Source organism: Maniola hyperantus, chromosome 12, assembly GCF_902806685.2.
Source record: "Maniola hyperantus chromosome 12, iAphHyp1.2, whole genome shotgun sequence".
Lineage (NCBI taxonomy): Eukaryota > Metazoa > Arthropoda > Insecta > Lepidoptera > Nymphalidae > Maniola > Maniola hyperantus.
This window is the reverse complement of record NC_048547.1, coordinates 2,166,022-2,176,450: the sequence shown is the minus strand read 5'-3', so window position 1 is coordinate 2,176,450 and position 10,429 is coordinate 2,166,022. Positions and strand designations below refer to the sequence as shown.

At 39.4% G+C, this 10,429-nt stretch overlaps 1 protein-coding gene across 1 annotated transcript; it reads left to right on the top strand.

Annotated features, from left to right (window-relative positions):
* Window positions 1-393: 393 nt before the first annotated feature.
* LOC117986969 (transmembrane protein 181) lies at window positions 394-8,537 on the top strand. Its single transcript, XM_069502043.1, has 12 exons — window positions 394-1,268; window positions 1,340-1,443; window positions 1,825-1,983; window positions 2,774-2,876; window positions 3,248-3,401; window positions 3,723-3,803; window positions 4,258-4,357; window positions 4,902-5,029; window positions 5,574-5,720; window positions 6,381-6,483; window positions 6,600-6,824; window positions 7,974-8,537. Exons 1-12 carry the CDS (start codon window positions 1,120-1,122, stop codon window positions 8,108-8,110), a joined length of 1,590 nt encoding a protein of 529 aa, XP_069358144.1. The 5' UTR covers window positions 394-1,119; the 3' UTR covers window positions 8,111-8,537.
* Window positions 8,538-10,429: the final 1,892 nt, after the last annotated feature.

The window sequence follows — 10,429 nt, the reverse complement described above, 5'->3', positions numbered from 1 at the left end:
TAGAACATAGAATAAAAATACTTAACTAGAAAAGTCCATAGAAGGAAAACATCGTGAAGAAACCTACGCGTATGTACATGCCCGAAAGTTCTCCATAATATTCTCGAAGGTGTATGAAGCCTGCCATGTCGTCAAAACCTATCGACACGAAAAATTTCACCAAACACGACGGACATGCAACGCAAATTTTTAGTGACTCGGATTTAGGCTGGCCGTATAGGTACTTATTACCCGAAATCGTCTGTCACAAAAATCTTATGCACACTGTAACGCTGCGGCAAGTTTACCGTCAAGTTTAAACACGCCACAGACTCAGAATGTTGCCTATAGTAGAATGTTTGCTAATTTTCGCAGAGTTTTTTTTTAATTTTATTTATAGACTAGCGCTTGACTGCAATCAGACCTGCAGACAAGTGATGATGCAGCCTAAGATGGAACGCGCTTGCCCAGAAGATGCCTATTCAGTCTTGACTTAAAAGTAGCCATATTCAAAGTGGAGAGAAAAACTGATGCCGGATAAGAAACGTGGAAGCATAATTATCACTTCGTACGTGTCCTTGGAATTTCAACCACGTATGGATGCAGACCTTGACGATGTCTTGCGGTACGATGGTAGAAAGGTGAAGGAGGAAACAGGTCAAAAAGTTCTTGGGCAAACTCTTCGAAATATATCTTGTAGAATACCGATAGACAAGCAACTTTGCGCCGATGTTCCAAACATTGAAGTTTAGAATTAACCGCTTCCTCAATCGTCACCAATGAGTCTTCTAGCCCGGCGATCCACCGAATCCAATGCTGGTGACAGAGACAGACTTCAGAGTGAGTGCAAAAGGAAGTTTTCTGGCAGCGAATTTCTGATAATATCATGCGGCCGCCCTCAACTAGGTCAGGGCCACGTCACATTTCCCAACATGGCGGTCGTAGCAATGGCAACTGGCAAACCCCGCGAAAATCAATAATGCTTGTAAACAAGCTGGGGGAAACAACATCGTATTTAACGTTTTACAATGCAACGCCATTAGCGAAGATAGTGTGTTTATTGATTTCCATTCTAAGTAATTTATTGTAGATAATAATAAATATATTTCGATTAATAAATAGTACAAAGCTAGAGCAAACATGGATACAGCTAACGTAGGATATTCGTACCACTTGCCGAGTGGTGGATGGAATTATAAGATTCGCAATACGCTGTCACAATTCAGCGATTTGTTCAGCGAATTCAATAAATATATTGCACCTGCATATCACCACGATCGATGTGAAAGGTATACGTGTTCCTTTTTTAAATATTTTATTTCGTAATCTTGCAGTTTATTTTTTTAATATATTTTTTCAGGTCTGTCCAAATGAGGATTTATTCGATGCACAAAGGAGAGTTCGTGATGGTTTTTATAGCATTTTTTGCGTGCTTCGGTCTTGGTGTCTTCATAGGATTAGCAGGTTTGATACTGAAATTAAATCAATCAAATTGTAAAATATGATATATTTACTTATTATTAAGTAGGTACTCAGGTAGGTAGGTAGTTATAAGAAGATACATGCGAACGGAAATTCTGGGATAAGTATATTTTTTGTAGACAGTAAATACTTAGTTATGGAAATTACCGACTGCAAGTCAGTTGAAAAACTGTAGTTTGCGTGCTGTGTTTTTTGCAATTGTCATAACTAGTTACTACAGCTGCGTTTATACGCAGTGAGTAACATTCTGCGTGTAAACGCGCGAAGGAACTACGAAGTATGTTTGCATTGTGACCCTATATGCCAAAAAAGCCCTACCTGCCAAGGGACGTAGCATGCATACCTGCCAAAAATTATTTTCAGGTCCGTCCCCAACAACTACCACGTCGGTATCCGCAAGTAGCGTGCTAGCTAACATCAGCGACATATGCCACGGCCCCTTCCGCCTGCGTAGCCCTGCGCTCGGCACAAGAGCGCAGCAACTGTGGCTGCTGGCGCAAATACTCACCGATAACAACGACGGTAAGAACACAACATTGCACTAGCATTCAACGCTTTTTCCACGCTCCCGCTGTTTTATCAATTTTATCACCAGGTCTTAGTTACTATCATGCTCCTCTCCGTTTTTGGCAAGATTTTGGAAAGAACAGAACGCAAGAGGGATCTCTGTCAGTTGTGCTGTCAGCACGGATTTGTAAATCTACCCCAGGCAGATCGCCCGTTACGGCACTAAGCGAGATCTTTGAGCACAGCAAAACCTACAGGCAATCTTTCTAGACATCTCTGGCACCTTCGACAACGCCTGGCCATAGGAGGTGGTGGGTTGTTCTGTGTTCACCAATACTTATGTCCGACTTATGGACAATCCCAAAACAAACCAGCTCGGTGGAAAGCCTGGCGCACCGCAGAGACGCAAGCTTTATAACAGGGAGTGTTCTTAGGAGTTGTTTAAATTTATTGCACTCTCCTTTTTCTACAATCGCACCGCACGCCACCGTATAAGCAATTTCACCCTCACCACCTGGATACCTGGTGTACGCACATGCAAACTATGGACAAACTCTCTTCGGCGGTGTACTGGCGGTTCTTTTGGTGCTGCAAATGTTCATGGGCAGTGGTAATCACTTAACATCAGGTGACAAGCTTAGGCTTGTTTGTCCGCTATTTTGATTTAAAAAAATATATAGTGCGCTAACAATAATTTTTAGCTGTATAATAAAACTAAAAGATTATCGCTCGCTGCAATTGCTCAGAGTAGGGACCCTATCGGATCCAAACCGATGTGTGTTCTATTCATATCTTTTTTTTCCAGAGGAAATTTTCGACAAGAGTTTCCAAGTCAGTATATCAATAGACGGCGTGTTGAGTGACCACACAGCGGTCAACCTCATTCCTGAGTCAGAGGCCACTAATAGGTAGGTATAGTTTTTGCATTTCACGAAGGCGAGTGGCTCATGCTTGTGTTTAAGTCGTAGCGGCACAGAGTAGGAATATCTACTCGTGTGGAAGTGGTATAAGTAAGGTACACTAAATGTGTGCGTTTGCGAGCGCTTGCTCGCGACTGATTAGTCCGACATGCACGGACACTTACACAATATTCATGTATACGACGTAACCACAAGTAAAGTTCCCACGCGCTCGTGAATTGTAAGAACTATAAGAACATCTTGAAATTTATCTCATAAACCTGAAAACACAACGCGGGTGGCAACGGAAAATCCTGCCGGACCCGTATTAATTAATAAGTACTTATTAGAAAAAACTTAACGACAAACACTCATTTTAGGACACAACATCTAAAATGCAAGAAGCAAATATGCGAGGAAGTGCTGGTCCTTCATCTTGGATCGTTAGAGTACACACATTACGTGCTCAACATACACTTCTACGGCCTGAGCGAGTTCCATAAGCGGTATTTTATACGGGAAATTGTGTTCTTTGTAAGTACGAGTATCATGAAAGTTATAATATTACAGTCAGTCTTAAGTCCGGTATCATCTACCAGCGAATGGACGGAGACATGTTCAGCAGACCAACCAGATTATTGTCATATTGTGACGTTCATACTTGGCGTGGTTTGAATGACTAATTTTAGGCTCTACCATACTTTTCAACCATTATGAATTCTTTAAAGGATCTGGTTCAAAGGACTAATTTCAGGGCATTTATTCTGTGTAAGATAGATACCCAATCTTACTTTTCTGCAATTTTAAAGTACGTCAAAAGCTGCAAAAAATTTAATATACACGGTATTATTTCAGTTCAAAACCTACAATCCGGCATTCACACAAATGGAAACCTGGTTCAGGTTTATTTTCCTTCTCACCACATTCACCGTGGCCGTAAGTAATCATCTAATTGTGACTTACCTGGTACTTATTAATATGCACTGAAGCCTAACTAAAGACGAAAGTCTTTAATGAGTGGATCCTACCTGTGATAACGTATGACGATACCACACACTTGCTAGTTAGGTTGATATGCTATGACGATACCACACGATTACTGCCTGTGACGAAATTCGTGATGTATGTTCACTCAGTACTGAAGCAACTGTTAATGCCATCAAAAATATTTAAAAATTTCCTTGAAGTGTATGTACCCAGCATCTCATCTCATTTTAAAATATTATGTCATCATGTAAAAATTATTAATTGTTCTATGCATTATTTAGAATTTGTCATTCAAAAATTCATCAACATTATACCTAATAGCTTTTGTTTAATAATTATTTAAATAAATTACATCTAAAAGATGAAATTTACTACGACCAACATCATACACTTTTTCTTGCAGTGCTGGTTCGCTCACACACTCAGAAAATTTTCAACTCAAGATTGGGCCATCGAACAGAAATGGCTCTCTATTTTACTTCCGCTACTTCTTCTTTACAACGGTAATCAAATTATTCAAGTAACCATCAAGGTATACGCTTAATGTGCTATAATCTGTTCAAACATACAAATATGTATGGTGCCACGTGCAGCATGTGGTATGGATCACCCGCCCTCCCACTACTAAATATGCAGGAAAAACAAATCACTAAGCAAGCCATACGCACCACCACCACGCAACAGCACACAAATCCTCCAAAACACACTCGATGCACGTTTCACACCAAAACCGGAGCATCCTCAGGAGATGTAGACCTTACAATAAACAAAATCATTTTGACTGGACTTGACTGGTCCGATTCGGTTTAATCCAGTCCAGTTCAGTCAGCCAGTCAGTCAAGAACTGTACGAACGTTGCAGAATGCAGATCCGAAGCGGAATTTACCTATACTTACTTAGATATTTTGTAGTACCTACAGAGTAGTAGTGTTTAGAGCGGAATTTCCGCTTACCAAAACCTATTGCTAAAAGCGCTCAAATCTATCGCTAATTTTAGTGCTAGATTTGTCCCTGACCTTAACATATTACTATTTTTACTTCCCCAAGATCCGATCTTCCCTTTGCGCCTGGTGAGCGGGGGCTGCTTCGCGCCGCTGTTGGATACGATATTCCAGACCACTTTCCTGGCATGCGTGATGCTATCATGGCTGGCGCAGTATCATGGACTAAGACAGGTAACTTGCTTGTTATAAACAGCCTGAAAATTCAAGATTTTGCTGCTTTAGATGGTGTCGGGCGCCTATACCTATATAAATTCTAGGCGAGATGCGTGCGCACTTATCATAGAACGAACTCCTCTTGGGCCCCGCCGTCAGAGAGTTACCGTTAGGTACCACGGGGGAAATGGCGATTATTCCAGGTACTTGTGCTGGATTCGAAAGACCCGCGATGAACGGACTACGGGCGCTATATCCTCCCCCTCCAAGTCAGCAGAAAGCGCTGGAGCTGGCTTGGGACCAGATGATTTTCAGGGTGTACCCTTTTTCCGACAATGAGTAATGACCCCAGAATCTCCTACATACGGGGTTAAAAGTCTGGCATGATCTGCCAAAAGTTGTGCAAAAGCTCTTATTGAGGTTCTCCTACGATACAGTTTCCCACGCCGTATCATCTTGGATAATGGGGTGCAGTTCCTTATCTCACTTTAATGTCCGGCTGCGGAGCCCGAACGTCAATATAAAACTTCGGTATAATGATAGTTAAGTACGTTTATTTCAGAACGAGCGCGGTTTCGTATCATTCTACCTGTTCAAAGTGATAATTGTGGGACTGGCGTGGCTGCCCGCCATGTGTGTGGCGGTGTGGCAGAAGTACTACGCGTATTACGACCCCACATTCAATTACTACATGAGCCCCAACTATCCGGTGAGTATTGTTGGATCCGTAGACAGAGCTTAATTGGTAGCATCTTGATAAAAGACGTGGCCTCTAAACAGCTGTTCGGTTTGGCGACCATTTTCGGAAGAAGTGACGTTTGAGCGCTACTTCCGCCCGAAAAAGGTCTTAGTTACTTTCAAGTCGCGCTTTAAGAAGTTTCACTTCAAAAAACCCGGCTAAGTGCGAGTCAGACTCACGCACCAAGGGTTCCGTACTACAGTCGTATTTTTTCGACATTTTGCACGATAAATCAAAAACTATTCTGCATAAAATAAATAAAAATCTGTTTTAGAATGTACAGGTAAAGCCCTTTCATATGATACGCCACTTGGTATCGTTAGTGAAAATTTGAATTTTGAAAATTGAAAATGCTAATAAATTTTTCAGGAACACATTTTAATTTTTTTTGTGACAAATTCACGGTTTTCGGATTTATTCCTTCATTGGTGCAATAAGACCTACCTCTACCAAATTTCATGATTTTAGGTCAACGAGACCCTATAGGTTTTCTTGACAGACACGACGGACAGACAGACAGACAACATAGTGATCCTATAAGGGTAGGTACCTTTTTTCCTTTTGGGGCACGGAACTTTAAAAATTACCAAAATTAGTTCGTACCTACCTAAAGAATATTTTTATTTGCAGGTGGTGAAGATAATGTTCTTCGTTGCTGTTACGTTGTACTTTCTGTACCTCCTCATCCTCATAGTAAAGGCGTACAGTGATTTGAGAAATATGCCATTTTTCGGTAAGAAAAATTTAATACCGCTTTGAAGAGAGTTGCGATGAAAATCTGAGTTCTCACACCTTTGAGAACATTATTATTTTGAGAGCATTATGTTCTCAAAGCTGGTTTTGTTTCAGATATAAGACTGCGATGTCTCTCAATAATAGTGGGAACGGTGACGTTCATCACCACGATCCTGGCGCTGCACAGCTGGGGCCCCGGCGCACTGCAGGACCACTGGGCGGCGCAGCCCGCAGTGTGCTACGACACCTCGGCGCCGTTCATGGCGCTATACGGCCTCTTCAACTTCACGCTCTATATCATGGCCTACTTGTTCTCGCCTGGCACCGGGAACATACATGGTAAATTCTTTTTGTCGACATTTCAGACCTAGTTGCAAAATTCGTATTTTATTTGTTGACATTAGAGACGCAGTTGCAAAATTCGTATTTAATTTGTCGATATTCGAGACCCAGTTGCAAAATTCGTATTTGATTTATCGTCAATTTTAGAATTCGCTTGATTTCTCGATATTTGAAAGTTAAAACCCAGTTTTAGTTCGCTTTTGATTTGTCGACATTGTAACCCAGTTTCAGAATTCATCTTTTATTTTTGAGACCCAGTTGCAGAATATAGTCTTTGATTTATCATTTGAACCCGGTTTCAGAATTCATGCACTGCACTAAAATCGACATTGAAGACCCGACAAAATTCGTAGATAATAGGTATTATGGTTTATTGACACTTAGTTGCAATGTTCGTACCGAGATTAATGGACATTAGAAATCCAGTTGCAGAATTCGGATTTGATTTGTCGACATTTTTTGAGACCTAGTTACAGAATTGGTTTTTGTATTGTTGCCATTTGAGAAATAAGAACCTATTGTAAGGTTTATGGACTTGTAAAAAGTCGATTTACAAGGAAACAAAAAAAAACAACGAATAGGTACTATCATACATATTTATTAATTTTGTTAAGGGTTCCGCAGTCATTTACAAAATGGGTAAAAATATAAAATAAACACTGTATAGGTATGTAACTTAAATGTATGTATGAACATTACAAAAATGCTTTACATTAAATATTCATTTAAAATCGATATAGTCACTAATACTGTTTAAACACTAAATCAATTGTTTACATTTTACTTATAAAAAGTAATTTACCATATTATATTATGTACATCGATTTTTAATATAAATAACAAGGATTTGCTCAGCTTTGTAACTTAGCTAGTTTAAATTAATGAAAATCGTCCCTCGTTAAAATAACGTATAAATAAAATCGATTCGACGTTGCCTGAACAGTGAACACAGATCCAACGAGAGTCAAAGTAGAGTTTCATTCGCGAAACAATTAAGTGTCCAACGCTGAATCCCTTTGTTGGCAATCTTAGTGTTGACTTAATGAGTATTTTACAAGTATTGGTGTATCATGGACATCCGCAAAGTAACGCCCGCTTCTGTCCACCAATTGAGGGTAGTATGACAAAAATGTATCGTTCTTTCAGAAACCGCCATCACCAAGGATAACCCAGCATTCTCTATGATCAACGACTCGGACGAGGAAGTTATCTATGGTTCTGACGAAGAGAGCCGGCGACCACTCAATTCGCACTCTCACCGCGCGACTAGTGAAGACATATGATTCAGTAAAAAGCCTTCAATTTATTAGGTGTATCGTCATTTAAAAAGACCTCTGAATGACAGCGGGGGAGCGTCTGCGCATGGTGATTCTACTTTTCTACAGCACAGGGAGTAAAGGTTGATTGACGGACCAATAGTGCGGCACAGACCTGTGCTGGTTCTAGGCCAGAGTACTTTTTACATAACGACATGTACATATTTATTACACACAGGCTAAAGGAACAAGACAGGAAACGGGCTGTGAGACAAGTAATTTGCTTCATTTCATAAACAAACCAGTTTTAAAGTTTATTCCTTCTTCTTGTCTAGCTTTTTCAGTCTGTGTTACTATATTATTATTATGCCATTTTTCTTGTTATTATAAAATAGAGAGTAATGAACAGTTCTGTTATTTATTTTGACAATGAAAATAAATTCCCTATTTGATATTTTTCATTCTTTCTCCTCGTATTTTTAAATATCAACAACTTCTTTGGTTATTTAAGATCAACTTATTCTTTAGGCCGCAATTTTAGATCTACGAGGTGGATGCCAAATATTAGAATTCATTATTATATACATTATTTATCTCAAGTCACCACCAAGTCACACATTACATTATCAATCAATCTGACAAAGGTCACAGACTCATTATCTCCATCTAGGCTTCACCCATCCAATAACCAGATGAAAAATGTTTTTAGGGTTCGTATCTCAAAAAGAAAAAAGGAACCCTTATAGGATCACTTCGTTGTCTGTCTGTCTGTCGTGTCTGTCAAGGAACCTGCAGGGTATATCACGTTGACCTATAATCATGAAAATTGGTAGGTAAGTAGGTCTTATAGTAGACATCAGGGGAAAAATCTGAAAACCGTGAATTTGTGGTTACACCGTCCGAAATGTCGAAATAATACGACTTGTACGGAACCCTCGGCGCGCGAATCTGACTGGCACTTGGCCGTTTTTTTTTATGAATCATAGTACTTACATGAACCATCATACCTCGAATGAATTGCCTAATGAAATCAATCCAAGACACCTTCAAGTTAGAATTACCAAGTCTTTTTTTCCATTTCTTCGGTCATTTGATACCAATCGAGAGCAAAAAGCTTACAAGAAACAAAAAAAGTAAGGTTGCCTAAAAATAAATTAAAGGTGCCTTGAAATATCATTAGACAGCTAATTCAAGACATGTTGGTTCATGTGCTGATTCATCAAAACACCAAAGCAGAAAGGGGTTTTGTATGAATCATATTTATCTGGTAACTTACCAGATGGGTGAAAGTCGTATACCATATTTTGATGCCAGATTGATCATAAAATGGTCGCTTTACACTGCTTGTCACAAAAATTTAAAAGGTGAGGCAATTATTACGCATATTTGGGAAACGTCAGGCTATTTCTTGAAATGCCTTGCAAAGTTTTTTTATATCTGAATTTTTTGTCAACATGGACATACTTAAATGTTATCGAAACAATATTACCATCTTAAATTCTACTACTGCGATTTGCGAAGTTTTAACTTTCGTGAGACGAAAACTGTGGGTAGTTCTTGTACAATATTAATATTGCAGTCTTCGTTAGGTAATTACAAGAAAATAAATAATAACGCTCGTAAGGTCTAGATATTTATGATATTTGAATCAGTCAAGCTTACGAAAATAACAACAGCTGGTGTTGAATTCATTATATTTTAAAAATGGTATCTCATAACTTTTTCCTTAAAATTTAAATTAATTTTTAGTCTGTGGCTGGGGCACCAAAATTTTAAAATATACCAAATACGGTACAAATGTGGTGTTTGTGGTTTACATAGGTAACTCCCGGTTGGTGATTACTCCGATTCCGACTTCGGTGCTAGACAATCTGAAAAGTTCTTCGAGCCGGATATTACAACCCAATCCCCCCCTCCTCCACTCACATCCACGACATTCCATATAAGCGAACTGATTTAATTAACTATTACTACTACCGGAAACAGGCAACAGCGTTCGTCCGTACACGATTTGTGTATGTGGGTAGTTGAGCAAGCGGGACAACGGGACTACTACACCAATGAAATACAAGGCTTATTGCTTTTGACGTTAAGATTATAAAATTTAAACTAAAGAAAAACAGAGACTCGCACTTTCTCGTTCATAATTCACGAGTACAAAACATGGCACGTAGGCCAATAGCGGGCGGACACGCGCTAGGATTGGCTGAAATATTTTCTTGTATGAAGTGGTACTGTACCATCAAATATTTACGGAAACGCCTTTTTAGGCAAAACAATATTGGGAGCAGCTGCTGCAAACAAGGAAGGCAAATAGGAAGAAAATGAATTCATTATTAAACCTCC

Bases quoted from the DNA above. Each gene is read 5' to 3' on its own strand.
- LOC117986969 (XM_069502043.1), top strand. From the start codon at position 1,120: ATGGATACAGCTAACGTAGGATATTCGTACCACTTGCCGAGTGGTGGA. The intron at 3,402-3,722 runs GTAAGTACGAGT...GTATTATTTCAG, and splicing joins TACGGGAAATTGTGTTCTTT to TTCAAAACCTACAATCCGGC. The intron at 6,825-7,973 runs GTAAATTCTTTT...TCGTTCTTTCAG, and splicing joins TGGCACCGGGAACATACATG to AAACCGCCATCACCAAGGAT.